Source organism: Limanda limanda, chromosome 7 (genome assembly GCF_963576545.1).
Source record: "Limanda limanda chromosome 7, fLimLim1.1, whole genome shotgun sequence".
Lineage (NCBI taxonomy): Eukaryota > Metazoa > Chordata > Actinopteri > Pleuronectiformes > Pleuronectidae > Limanda > Limanda limanda.
In genome coordinates, this window is record NC_083642.1 from 10,688,020 (window position 1) to 10,702,796 (window position 14,777).

At 45.3% G+C, this 14,777-nt stretch overlaps 1 protein-coding gene across 1 annotated transcript in view; it reads right to left on the reverse strand.

The window, feature by feature from the left end:
- The window catches only part of nkain4 (sodium/potassium transporting ATPase interacting 4), a 52,770-nt gene extending 41,913 nt beyond the window's left edge, over nucleotides 1–10,857 (reverse strand). The window contains exon 1 of the mRNA XM_061075409.1: nucleotides 10,804–10,857. Coding sequence (XP_060931392.1) covers nucleotides 10,804–10,857 — 54 coding nt within the window. The remainder of the gene's footprint in view (nucleotides 1–10,803) is intronic.
- Between the last annotated feature and the right edge of the window lie 3,920 nt (nucleotides 10,858–14,777).

Genomic DNA, 14,777 nt, shown 5'->3' on the forward strand with positions numbered 1-14,777 from the left:
AGCAGATCTTTTTAAAAATGTATCAAAATGCTCAGTCCACAGAGAAATGCATACATTCCATATTCATTAACATGCATTCCCTTAAACAAAAAACGTATAGGCCACTCCTGCTCCTGGTAAACCAATCCATATGTTCCACTTGTTCTGTGCCAGCTGCCTTATCACCCGCCTCCCTCATGTCCCCAACTGTCTCACATTTTGCAGCTATGCACGCTTACTGACACAGTATTGGCTCCTCCAGAAGGTGCAGCAGCCAATGAGAGTGAGCTGGAGATGTTGGTGCTCAGCGGCTCCAGCATTACACCTGGAACAAGACCAAAGGCTTCTGTTTACAGACGAGAGGCACAGACACCTCTCTTCGGATCGGCTGCTCCAGCTTCAGCTCCGCAGAGAAGCCTCAGACAGGAGATGTAAAAACCTTTTCACAGTTATCCCACATCTGCCAGTGTCTGCTGTCTGCTTTCATTCTCACAGTAACAACAGCAGTCTGCATAAAAGTGGCCAAGCAGCATTTAGAGGATTTAAGCACATAAGTCAAGCAGCCTTACTTGATGGTGAAGCAAGGTTCACCGCGATATGACCCAAATTTGTTCACTGCGACAGCAAACATCCTTCCTCACACGGCTGGTATCTCTGGTAAGACGCTTATTCTGCTCCCTCCCTCTCCTTCCCTTTATCTCTCTTCCTCCTCCTCTCCCTCAGCCTCAACACTTCTTTAAAGTGTATCTGGTGGCAGCAATGTTTGGATTATTAGAAGCTTTTTGGTCTTTACTGCATGTACTTGAGGATGGATGCAGCAGCAGCAGCAGCGGGTGCTATGATTCCAGCCTCAACCCAAAGAGATGAATGTCACTTGTGCAGTTTTGTCTCCTTGTTCCATGTTGCATGGGCGTCACATAGAAAACGAGAGATGCAACAGACTGAATCATTCTAAAGAAAATCAGGTTAACATTAACAAACGTTCAGGGACAGAGATACAAAGGAACACACACGAGCTGATTTCATCATGGAAATCTCCCTGAAACTTTCCATAGGGAATGTATGTGAGAATGCAAATGTCCCAGTTAGTTGTTACAGACATTTTCTGGGAATGTGTCCTGCCTGCCTCCTGGTAAAGTGTCCAGAAAATGTCAGAGTGAGGACAGAGAAAGACAACGAAAATGTATTAGTGGCCGTGTTGATGATGTTGAAAACTTGCGATAGAGGCAATATTAGAATACTATATATATATATATATATATATATATATATATATATATATATATATATATATGTCAGGAAGAAAGAGAGAAGTCATGCACATAGAAGATTCTGACAAACTTGGCAGGTACAGAGAGAAAACGAGATTCAAGAGATTGGAATTCTTGTATACAAATCTCCATATCGTATTTTGCATTCGTCATATGCAAAGTCAAACAACTTCATGTTCAATGCCTGAAAATCTCTATCCACACACAAGTGGTGAAGCTTAAATCCTCTCTCCACTTCCGTCCCACCGTGTCCCAGATAGAACAGAAAGCTGTTTGGGTTTCAACCCAATTAACAAGCGATTTAGCTACGATAGGAAATTCTCTTCATGAGTACACAGTCAAGAAACAGCTGTCAGCAGTTTACACCTTCCGGCTGTGTTTTCCATAATCATTTTCTTTTCATCATAATACCATCACTCTTTATCTTTCCAGCACCAGTGAAGAAAGTTATACTTTGTTCATCCCAAGGCCGAGAAGTCCCCTTAAATGGAATCACGCTGCACTAGTTTCATATACTCACAGATATAATTTCCCTAACTATGCCTGTTTTTTTCCAATCAAAATCCAGGAAAACTGAAAATGTTGAAAAATCTAAAGTGATAAGGAAAAAAATCCTAAATCCGCTGATTTGTATCCTCACCAGAATCTAATTGCTTCTTCCGAGACCCATATAAAAAAAATATATATAAAAAACCACCAACAAACAACCGACAGGGGTGAAAACTTATCCTCCTTGGTGGAGGCAATTAGAGCAAAAACATCCGTGAGGTCGTCAGCCTCTTGTAAAACAAGGACTAAATGCCCAAAAACCGTGGGGAGGATTTTAGTGAGATGAATTCGCTTTGCAGTCATTCCACAGATCTGTCAAGATAGTCCTTTCAGCTGTGGTGCTCCCAAAGCAATTTATTCGATGCCACACTATAATAAATGACAGCGCTGGAAAACGATGGAATGGAAAGAGAGAAATGGGCTTGCAAATAGTTCTAGTTTTATCTCCATTACGGCTTAATATTGCAGTGTCACTGATGCGGAACACACACACACACACAGACAGACACACACATAGACAGACACACACACACACACAGGCCGGAGCATGGCTGCATGCACACACACTCAATTCTGCCAGCCCAAGGTTTTCTGCTATAACCACATAATTAATGGTCTGTTAAATTGAAGACATTAAAATGGAGAATAGCAGTAAAAAGGGCCACCGGGGGGAAAAGAGGGGATGATTTTTCCAAGAGCGCACGTAGCATTATGAACCAACATGCACACAGCGAACTCCAGGGGGAAGGTCAGGAAACAACAGCAAGGTCGTCCCCTCTGCTCAATTAGCACAAAACCCGGCTGTTCTCATCTCTGCTTAACAAGAGATAAACCTTGAAAATAAACTGATTCCAAATGAATCTGGACTCGAGTCAAACTCCACCCGGCTGCATGGGACAGATTGTCGCGTTGCATTTTGGGCGGGTCCTTCCTGTGGTGAGGTTAAAGGCTACGTATGTGAGTGGAGCTATCTTTAGAGTGACAGTTGTCCTGAGAGCGAGATGTTTGCTGAGCCCCGGGTTCTGTTGCAGCCCAACCCCGGGGTCCTCTACCAGCCCCCCCCCCCCCCCTGACCCCACACACACACCCTCAGCACGCTAACTCAGATTTGCATCATACTTTTCTGTGTTCCTTTGTGACAGGTTGGTTTTTATTCCCTGCAGGCTCTTCAGCATCTTATAGTATACGCAAAAGGTTTCCCTGGTAACGGGGCACCAGAAAGAGGGAGGGAGATGGAAAGAAGACGAAAGAGAGGAAGGGGGGGGGGGATCTCAGGTCTCTAGGGTCATGCTCATAATTGGCCCGGAGTGAGAGGTCGAACCCTCCGCCCATCCCCTCCCCCCTGTTACTCTATTTCTATGTCTATGTCTATTTCTCTCCACCTTTTGATTTGCATCCCCCCCCCCACCCAAATCTCCAGTGGCTCTGGTCTCGCCGATAAATCGGTTCGTGATCAATAATTCAAACATATTTCAACCTGAGATCCCAGCTGGGGGAGAAAATGGAGGAGAGGATTTCCCCCGTTCCAAAGAAAGAAATGGGATTTGGAGACGACACAAAGGTTTGTTGTGTTTCCACAGAGGAAACACACACTGTGGGCGGAGCATGAGCACTCATCGCACATTCAAGCTGTGCTTCTCATCCCCGTGTACCCAGGATGCATCTGGCTCTCAGGTGAGATGATGACACACTGGGGAGTGGAGAGGCGGGGGGGTGGGGACTCCAAAACTCTTAGCTTGGAGTGGGAATGTATTAAACAGTCACCTTGCCTCGTGACCTACAACACACACACACACACGCACTCACTCACGCACGCATGCACACACGCACACACACACGTTGTTGCAGCCTGTTGTTCACTCGTCTTCACGCTGATGGCGCTGGCTCTTGCAGCGAAGGCCAGACAGGGTCCACTCTTCTGTGGATAAGGGGCCGTTCAAGCATAGCAATCAACACAGTCTAGGTTGAGACCACAATCAGCTTGGACCAGCGGGGGGTCCATCTGACAGCACAAGCACAGCACTCACACACATACACACACACACATACATACACACACTACACCTAATTGTGGCAACCTGCATGACCTTCAAAAGGAAAATGGAGAAGAATCAAACAGAGACAACATGGGACCGGGTTAAACCTTCATTCCTGAAATCACATGAATTACTGCAGCCTCTTCAGCCGATGATCACATACTGTTAGAACCCTCTGGGCTCCACCTCCCATTGTCACAGCATCCCTGCAAGAAGAGATGGTCCAATACAAAACCCAGCATCAGAAATGCATCCAATACATCTGAAAATACCATGTCAGGCAGCGGCTAATCACACGCAAATCTACAAAATGATCCAAAACCACGTCTTTAAAGATTATTCCTTTCACTGCAATTTTCTGCGATTTTCTTTTCCAGGAAATCAATGCTCATGGTTTCTGGTAGTGTAGCGTTAGACAGAGGAAGATTAAATGTCAGCAATTTGGCAATATTTCACGTAGGATACTCCCAAGAGTAAATTGGCAAAGGCAACTAAAGACTCCAGTTTTGAGGGGGGGGGGGGGGGGGGGGGGGCACTAGTGTTGCCAATTATAAACACCAGTGATCTCATGAAGCATTTAAAGACCCATCACACATAAGAGCACAAGGAAGTTCACAAAGCAAACTTTGGAAACCGTATTCAAAGGAGGCAATGAATCCGTCAAATCATTCCTTCTTCATCAATTTTAATGAACTGATTTCAGATTAGTACACTAAATTGGCCAATATGTAAAGTGTTAAAATTATATTTAAACACCTAACTGCAAAACGAACACACAAACCCTTTTATAAAAGGCACAGGGAACTTAAACATTCATTTTTCTTGAAAGTAGTGGATTTTGTGTGTTGCCCTAAAGAGCCGAGTCCTGCAGACAAATCAGTGGTCTAATGATTTCTACCATTAACGCAACAGCTTTTAATCAGTGGTCATGTAGTTTTAATTGCGTGAACAGCAACTTGTAATGAACGAATCTAACCAAGTCCTAATGACTTGCATCACTTCTGTCAGTGATCGTGTCCTCGCATGTTCTAAGCCGCTGAACCATTTCAGGTTTATCAGGGTTACTAACATGGGGGTGCAGACTGTGAATAAAGTGCCTTGTGACCCTGGAGTAAAATATGTGTCTTCCAAACAAGGACACAAGAGGCCTAGTATCAATTCAGCACAAATATCATTGCTTTGTTGTCCATTCAATCCTTACTTGGACTTGAATTGTGATTAATTTGTCTCTACCGCAGTAAGAGTAGACTTTTGTTTGTCTGACTCACCGGATGGAGACTGTGGGTATAACCCTGCTTCTGGGCGTATGGTTCACACAGCATTCTCCTCTCTATCTGCTGCTGGTCTGTAACCATTTCCAAAATCCTCTTAGCCACAGGAAACAATGAGAGCAACCTCCGAGCAAGCAACTTACACACTGAAAATTGCATGAAGACAAATATTTGGATTGTGAAATCACACAGTCGACATGTTCCTGTTTGTGGCCTTTTCTTTGTGGGAAATTTACCCATTTCATCCACTGTGTTCCTACGGGAAACTGTTCCACAAAAACAAGTTCCCTGTCAGTTAAGTGTTGCTCAATTGTGATTGTGAGTTTGTGAGTTGAGATTTTTCCCCCTATTTCAGAATGATAATGCTGGGAAGACCATTCTCAAATACTGACACAGGGCTACAGAGATGCGTTTGGCAATGCAAGACTAAGGCTTTGGTGGTGCAATCCCAGCTTGGCTGACCTAAGTTTAGTAATGATGGGGGGTGTTGGCATCATATCGGTAAAAAAGTCCAAGATACAGAGCTTTTGCATCACTTAGTTATACAAGAGAAGAAAATACTAGTTTAGAAAGTCACTGCTTTTGTTGTTTTGGTTGCTCTTGAATTTATATTTCATCAGATATGTTCATGTGGTAGTTTGAGCTATAGACCCCAGCCCACATCCCTGTGTATAACCTGTGTGTTAACAGTGATAGTAAAAGCCCTGAGCCCTGGTACAGCTCCATTTAAATCTTCATTCTCAAGTCAGAAACGCAACAACAACATCAGTGTTGGCATCTGCTGGGATTTGGTGAATACACCTAGTTCCTGGGGAGACACACACATTTTGTTTCTGCATGGATAATTCAAATAGGGATGCTATCTTACTCTGCCACCATCTGTACGAGCCAAAGCACATAGTAGGGGGAAAAATGTGTTTCTGCTCCCAACGATATGAATCACAGTCCAGAGAGGCTCTATGAAAAACTTAATAGCAGGCTCAGAGAGACGAAGACGAAACGGAAAGGAACAGAGATAAAAGAGCTGTGACCATCCACTCTATTCAGCCCCGGCCTCTCGCTTCCACCGGTGACAGGGAAATACAGTGTAATCGTACTCGACTCCTTACTCACACAGACACGATAAAGAAGTCAGACACATACACTGAACAAAGAACCCACATAAGCTGTAAATAAACACATGTCTGTAGCATCTGTGTAGCCGGCGAAATTTAAACCTTCCAGCTCGTGCCAGGAAACAGATTTCATGTTAGTTACCAGCATTTGATGCATCACCTCTGGAACGGGCGAGACAGGACAGGATTATACTTTAGCAGTAACTCACACACCCATGTCTGACAGCGTACAATGTTTTATTACCATGCAATTTGCCTCAGCGGCGGTAATGACTCTTAATTACAGCTATACGATGCATTAATATCAAAGCTGTGGGCCAGGACCTCGTGTGTGTGCGCCGAGGTGAAGAGCTGCTTTCAGACATGCACCGAACTCCGGATAATCTCCTGAAATTATCTGGATGGGTCAGTTGGACATTTTCATGCTCGACCCAGAGCAGGTAGGCAGTTCTCACCAGACGTGTGCTCCACCTCCCATTTTCACAGCATCCCTGCAAGAAGAGATGTTCCAATACAAATACCAGCATCAGAAATGCATCCAATACATCTGAAAACACCATGTCAGGCGTCGGTAAATCACACGCGAATCTACGTACTGATCCAATACCACGTCTTTATAGTTTATTCCTTTCACTCAGATAAAACTGCGATTTTCTTTTCCAGGAAATCAATTCTGGGGGTTTCTGGTAGTCCGGACATTTTCCAGTTGATGTCTGACCCAAACAATCTCCTCCTGCGTCCAGAAAATGCCTGGACCATATTGTGCAGATATCATCCGGAGTTCCGGTTTGAAAACAGCTTTCACATGTGTGTCACCACACTTGCACATGTAGTATGTTGCGGTTGGAGCGGCAGGATGTTGCATATTTCAATGTTAGTGCCTCTGTACAGCAAATACTAATGGTGCTGTGGAGAAAAACAGCCCAAATCCTTTGTAACTTGTGGGAGATGACGTGATGCCTGCCAAGGGATAATGTCGTGCCTCCAGGATGAGGCGCTCTGACTATCTGCTCAAACTTTCTTGGAAGCACTTTGGTTGAACCCGATCTTCTTCTCTGAAGCATGCGCTACAAAGTTAGTATATTCTCTAGCTATGTCATCAAAAGAGTAGAGGAAAAGTGGGCCGGCTGATGGAAGATATTACACGTGTACATCCACACTGTGCTGGGGGGTACGTCGGGATAATCACCCTCTGATGAAGGTGGAACTTTCAGATCTCATCTTCTGTCTGTACCAGCGGTCACCAAATTGACAGCCCTTCATCCCACGTTGGCACAAATCAAGTCATTGGCTGCGACAGCACGGACACCTCTAACTTCCTGTTCTTCCAGCTCATTCCTTCTGTTCTCTCATCTCGTCAGAGGCCAACAGAGCTGAACTTCCACCCAAGGGCTATAATCTGTACCCACCACTATACTTACTAATCTATAAGTCGCAGAATGTGCAGCTGCGTCTGTGGGTGTGTCCTCGTGTGAGGAGCCGGGTCCATGAGACAGTGTCTGTGTCTCGGTGTGAGGTCGCTGCCGCTGCCAGTTACAGAGCCAGACATTTTCCGGGTCAACGTTCAGCTCTGAGCTCATTACCCTTGTTCAGTGTGATAATGTGAGTGTGCGTGTGACCGTCTGCCCTTTCCTGATAAACCACCGTGACCCACGAAGAGGCCTCGTGCATCAATCACCTTCTGTCCACGGAGCCGCATTAACCACCCGCTCCATTGAAGGCCCACGTCCCTCCTCGTGGCCGCTCAATGACAATCACAATATGTCTGGACCGGGTCCCGGATCTGACCGATTGGAACGCATCCACGCCGGGGTCAGCGTGAGGTCGACACCTCCAACAACCCACTCATCGAGAGGGAGCCGGCTCGCTTGTGTCCCCGAGTACAAACAAATCATTAGACAGTCGGGGCTCCCTGCCAGCGCTCGCCGCTCTCTGGGGCTCACCGGCTTTTTTTTCCTGACAACCATCCAGCTCTTCTGTCTGGAACAGTTAGGCCGCAGAGGGAAGAGGCAACTGAGGCGATTCAATCAATACCGGCTCATTATCTGTTGCCTTCTGTCCCACAGAGAGGAGTCTCCCCGCTCGGCCTGTTGATGAAGCAAGCGCACCACAATTCAATTAGGGGATGGCCGAGATGCCAGAAGAGGTTTGATCAAAGCACTCTGCCGGGCTGATTAGCACACGCAGCGGTTCACTGGGGCTATTTTTACATCTGAGGAGCAGAGTACCTTGTTTTGTTAATGGTAGTTTTACCCCTGTAATGGACTGGCAATAAGCCGGCTCATTTTCAATGCATAGGTTTCCGCCAGGGGAGAGAGGAGGGGCCCTTGGACCGTGCTGCTCCACACACACACACACACACAGGCACGCACGCACATGTATATTAATGTGGACACAATTATACACAAACATGCACATAAACAAACGGCTGCAACCTGATGACCTTTCGAGGGTCTTGCAGGGTTTAATGTAACCCCTCTTTGCAGGTTTAACCCAGAAGTGTGCAGGTGTGAACATGCATGCTTGTGTGTGTGTGTGTGTGTGTGTGTGTCTGTGTGTTTCCGCAGACAGGAAGTGTCAGGTCATCCAGAAATAGTGCCAGGGGAAAACAAGGCTGTTTCCAGGAGTCTTCAGGGACTTTTTAGGGAACCCGGTGACAGCTTTATGAACCTCTTTACAAATGGTCGACCCTCTTTCTCCCTAATGAGGCAAAAAGAGAGTCTGGAAGGGGAAAAGCAGGTGTGTCCCTCAAGGTGGGTTCATACCCCTCCGTTTGTGTGTGTGTGTGTGTGTGTGTGTGTGTGTCTTTGTCATTAGGGAACAAGTCAATTTCAATCAGGAAGCAAAACCACATTGTCCTAACCCATATTGACCTCCGGGTTTCCTCTCCTGGGATGCTGAAACTTGACAGACGCACAAGTGTTGCACAGCGATACACACCGGCTCTCTATTCATTTTGAAGATGAAGTGAGGAAGGAGCAGCAGGGAACTCGGGCCGGAGGCAGCAAAGATTCACAGGAATGACCGAAAGAAGAAAGAACTGCCACAGAGACTTTTCCTAATCCCATTCCTCTAAAAAAACGATTTCACCTCAGGCCAAAGACTCAAATCTAGATCAACAGCATCTTTTATTTCTAAGAGTAGTTTGTATGTAACAGCAGCAACAAACCAAACACAACCTAATGAATTCAGAGGTGTTTTGACTTTACAAGACAGTCGTGGCTGATACCAGCTGCCATCACATGTTTTTTCCTTTTTCAGTTTGTTTTTGTTTTTGGATTCGCTCACCCATGTAACAATACATCAAAACTTCACCATTTGACTCATTGTCTGAAGGGGGAGAGATTTTTTACTGCTCCCTTAGCTGTTAAAAGTGGCATTTACTCGGGGGCTTATGGTGCGAGCAGGCTCAGTTTTAATACCGTCATAAATAACATCGTCACACTCTGTCAAGTGAACTCCACTCCGAAGGCAAAGCCGGCCCGTGAGTCGACGGGAGGCATCATCTGAGGCTGCTCGGTTACCACCAGTGAAAATGTCACAGTCCACACTTCACTGATCGGAAATTGAAACGCTCCAACGAGGTAAAAGTCACTGCAGCCTTGGTTTTTATTCTGAATAAACACCTTAAAACGTGTAGATCAGAGCCTGATGTCTTAGAATAGACGCTTTCCAACATGAATCTGGATATTTATCTAGAATGCAAACACTGGCTTTCAACCTTTGCCTCATTCAGAACCATTTGATGCTGTCTCCTGGTGATTCCTCTGGATCTCAGCATTCATACATAGGTATACATTTTGCTTTTGTGGTGCAATCCCAGCTTGGCTGACCTGAGTTTAGTAATGATGGGGGGGTGTTGGCATCATACAGGTCAAAAAGTTCAAGATACAGAGTTTTTGCATCACTTAGTTATACAAGAGAATAACATACTGGGTTAGAAAGTCACTGCTTTTTTTTGCTGCAGCCACTGTTTTTATTCTGAATGAACCTTATAATGTTAAGATCGGAGCCTGATGTCTTAGAATAGACACTTTCCAACATGATTCTGGATATGAATCTAGAATGCAGACCCTGGCTTTGAACCTATGCCTCATTCAGATCCATTTGATGCTGTCTCCAGGTGATTCCTCTGGATCCATAGAAAATCCATAGATCTGCTGAAGCCCGATCATCACACAGCATATTCACCCCCAAACTGTCCATCAATGTGGAGGCACTAACCCGCAGCTATGTGAGTGCTGAGCTGACTCCGACTCACCATATGTTTTCTGTCACAACAACTTAGTTCCTCGCGGATCAGACAGAGAAATAAAACAACATCTGCTGTCACGGAACAACTTGTTGTGATTTCTGCTCAAACACGAAATCAGCAAATGTCAGAGTGAATGAAATGTGCTGGAAAATAGGAAAACATGGATTGTGAGCATCTGTTAGTTGTGGAACTAATGAGTTTCCATCACTCCAGGAGAACGCGACACAGATTCTGGTGTCCAATCCACATCCACATGTCATTGTTAAAATGAATATCATGGCAACATTATTGTTTCTTTTCTCATTGATAGAACTTGAGTCAACTCACCAACTGTAAAGTGCAGATAAAGATGAGGGTGCATCGCCCGCTGCAGCAGCCCATTGTGTTGTGTCAGCGGGGGAAACGTGACTCGGAAGCCGGGAGACAAGGAACCTGGACGCGGGTCGGAGGAGCTCTCACATGCGCCGAGCGGACTCCAGGCACCGGTGTCCCATTCTCCTCCCCCTGGTGCTCCTCTCTTCTCTTCGCCCAGATCCAAAGGACAAACCCCGGGTAGGGAAGGAGCTCTGTGCCGCTGAGGTCCGGGCTCTTGGTTTGTGAAGTGCTCGCTGCTGCTGCTGCTGCCGGCCGGTCGCACACGAGGTGACTGACTGGGTGGAGCGCTGGTGTGTGGAGTAGTAGGAGGGGGGGTGGGAGGGAGGTGACTGTGGTGGTGGTGGTGGTGGTGGTGGTGGTCTGCGCTGGGAAGGGGCTGATCTGACTGGAGGGCGTCAGCTGGTTCCTGGAAGCTGTCTGTGGTGTCTGTGGTGTCTGTGGTGGTGAGGCGGAGCAGAAAGTGCCACTTGATTCACAAACTGTTTAAACAGAGACGGTCAATTTATTGTCATGGTGACCAATTACTCTAATCAGCCAATCAGAACTCCTGCGCCAAATAGATAACAGCAGTGGTGCTGATGCGTAGCTGCGCGTTAGTATTGTGAAATGTTATCGATCCATAATGGTGTCTATTCATATTATGTCCCATTTTGAAATTGAGTGGTTTTCATGTGACTGTGTTTAGGAGTTAAATTAGCTGCCGTTCACTAGCAACTGGCGCCATCTTGTGGCCATGTGAGGCACATACTGACAAGCTTCCAAAAAAAATGCTCTGCACATTTCAGTCCACAGGGTCATTATTCAAAATGGAAGCCAAAGCGTCAGTTATATGATTTGTTTTTTAATTTTACTGTCATGTTTGGCGTTATTAGTCTAAAGCTTTAACATTCAAATTCACATCTTCAATTTAATTCAATGTAATGCCTTTACTTTACCTTCCAGTGTAGCATAGAGACATTACTACAGTACAGTATTTAAATATAAATGCATATAAAAACACAAGCAATAAATATAATTAAAGGTAAGGTCTTTACACAGATGAGTACGTGTTCTCACTTATATTGTACATACAAATATTACTACATGTGGAATATTATTACACTTCTCTATAGCACCACAAGCCCCTTGGACATTATCTTCTGATAAAACACATGTTTGATGTGTGTATCGGTGGGGGGGTTGAAATAGTTGAAATAATATGTTTATGTTTTATGTTTGAAGTTTATTTACACACAACTTCCACTCTCTCTCTGCCACTCTTCCTCTGCACAAGCCTTCTGGGTAGCCGCTGCTTAGTGTGATATATAATAGAAAAGATCTTAAAAGCTGCTCTCACAGTCACCCTCCTCCTCCTCCTCCTCCTCCTCCTCCTCCTCCTCCTCCTCCTCCTCCTCCTCCTCCTCCTCCTCCTCCTCTCTCAGAGTGTGTGTGGAGAGGCCGACCTCTCTCCTCAGCAGCTTGATAAATGTTTTACGCATCTGCGGCCTAACTGAGGGAACACTTCACATCTCATTTTGTCACACAAGCTCCTCTGCTCTGCCCATTTTAAAAAACCTGTTCACCCTTCTCCCCTACTCTCTTCTCTTCTCTTCTCTTCTCTTCTCTTCTCTTCTCTTCTCTTCTCTTCTCTTCTCTTCTCTTCTCTTCTCTTCTCTTCTCTTCTCTTCTCTTCTCTTCTCTTCTCTTCTCTTCTCTTCTCTTCTCTTCTCTTCTCTCCTCTCCTCCCCCCCTGTCCCATGCCACCATGCCCACCTGCGTCCAGCTGGGTCCCAGGAGGAGCTCCTCCTTCCTCGCCAAAAATAACCTCAGGCTATTAATGGAAACAAGCTGATTTTTCCATTTGAAAAGTAAAAAAGCATTTCTTTCATCATGAAGACTCAAAATCAAAAAATAAAATTAGCATGGTGATCACTTTGAAGCCTCAGCATCACGGCAGGAGCCCTGCAGACTTGCATCAGTCTATAGTGAAGTATATTCATGATTAATAGTTTGTGTCACTTTTATACATTTATTAATGTAACAAGTTTCTCAGACAGGCACATACCTCTTGTGTTATGTAATATAACATAGGGTTACTCCATGTTGAACTACACACAGGCCTTTACACATAGCCCATTTACCTTTTGAAGACTTTGATGCAAAGCTGACTATAGTTTAGCCATTTGTATACCAGACTCAAATATAAGTTCTGTTCTTTTTGGGGCAAATCAATTTTGACTCAAGATCCACTTACTAGATTTGACAGGTCATTTCGTCTGTCTTGATCAACTGATGCAGTTTGCTCAAGAGGACAAAAATGCAACTAATAAAATCACAACTGCTACAAAGCAACACCGATGAAAACTGTGTGATAGAGTTGACAGCTCCAGAAAAATCTAATTTAGGATTTATTGCAAAATCCATTGATTTGGTTTGTTCTGCCAAACACGTTCAACAACAAATCCAAGAGATTCTATATGCCTAAATCATGTAATGTAAAAGCTTGAGTGAGTATATGAAGTGTGTGTGTGTGTGTGCGCGCGTGTGTGTGTGTGTGTGTGCGTGCGTGTGTGTGTTGAATTACCCAGTTAGTTTCTAACAGCTGTCACATCTTACTGTTACACATGAAGCCAGCCAGTGTAAGAGCTGCTAGTAGAATACATTAGTCACTGTCCTGCACTTCCTGAGCACACGAAGCTCACTCATTCACAAACCCATCTCGTATGAGGACATGTTTTTTGAATGTGTGCCATAAAAATGTCGGTGTGTGCATATCTGGGGTGGTGGGTGAGAGAGAGAGAGAGCGATGCTGGGAAAGTGGAGCTGAGGCAGAAATAAGGTCACTGTTATAGTTCTATTAGAAGCCCTGATGGAGGTTCTCCTTGCGTTCCCATTTTGCCCAGACGCCCCCTTATCGACTCACTCAGAGTGTGTGAGTGTGTGTGTGTGTACAAAAGTCTTCTTCCTTCATGACAAGTGTGTCCAGACCCTCGGGGGCTGCTGTTCTTCTCGGAGACACTAACATGAAGTGACAGGAGAGCCAGCAGTGTGCTGCTCGGAGGGGACCTGCATTGTGGAGGAGACCCAGGAGTCTGGCTCGTCGAGGACAACAATAGAAAAGAAGCCCTCAAAAGGACGAAGCTTTTCTCCCTTTCAGAGCGCCCGGGGCTGTCGCTTCTGGTTCTCCACTCTTTCTTTCTTTTATCCTTCTTTCTCAGTTTCCCTTCTCACAAATGTTGGCGCCCAAACACAACAGAGGAAATTCCTCGTCCTGTTTTCAGCAATAACAGCCAGGTCATCGTGTCTGAGGCCGGAGGAGAGCTGAGAGCCAAACACATTTCATCCTCTCTTATCCCCACATCAGCCTGAATGACTGGATTTCCCTCAAATGATGGTGGTGCAGCAGCAGTTTGCTGTGTCACCTGGGGTTCTGTTGTTGTACGGGATGTTTTCTTTTACACACACACACACACTGAGGCAAATAATAAATCCTCACAAAAACACAATATCATCAGCAGAACGAGCTGCTCCCTTCATCTCTGCCGTACATTTATCAACACATACACAGAGCCGCAAATTACATCTTCCACTGCTGCTCGACCAGCATATGAAGGCTTTCTTTATTTAGATCCAGGCTCATAAAAGATTAAGATTACGCATGAGCCCTCGGAGGCAGAGTCTCATTTGTTTTTTTTTCCTATTCTCCATTATCTTTTCTGTGCCATGAAGAGAGCTCCAGACTCGATGAAGAATAAATACAGAGACTATCACGAGCAGCACGTCAATTATTCAATGTGGGATTATGCTTTGGTGAAGATGTACTGGTCCAGATAATCATTTTTCAGCAATTGGGGTTATCCTAACTCTCGCCACCTGGAGGCGCTCCTCTGTGAAAGGGTTTCTAATTGAATGGACGCCTTCACAGCTGTGTCAAGCTCGACACAAGC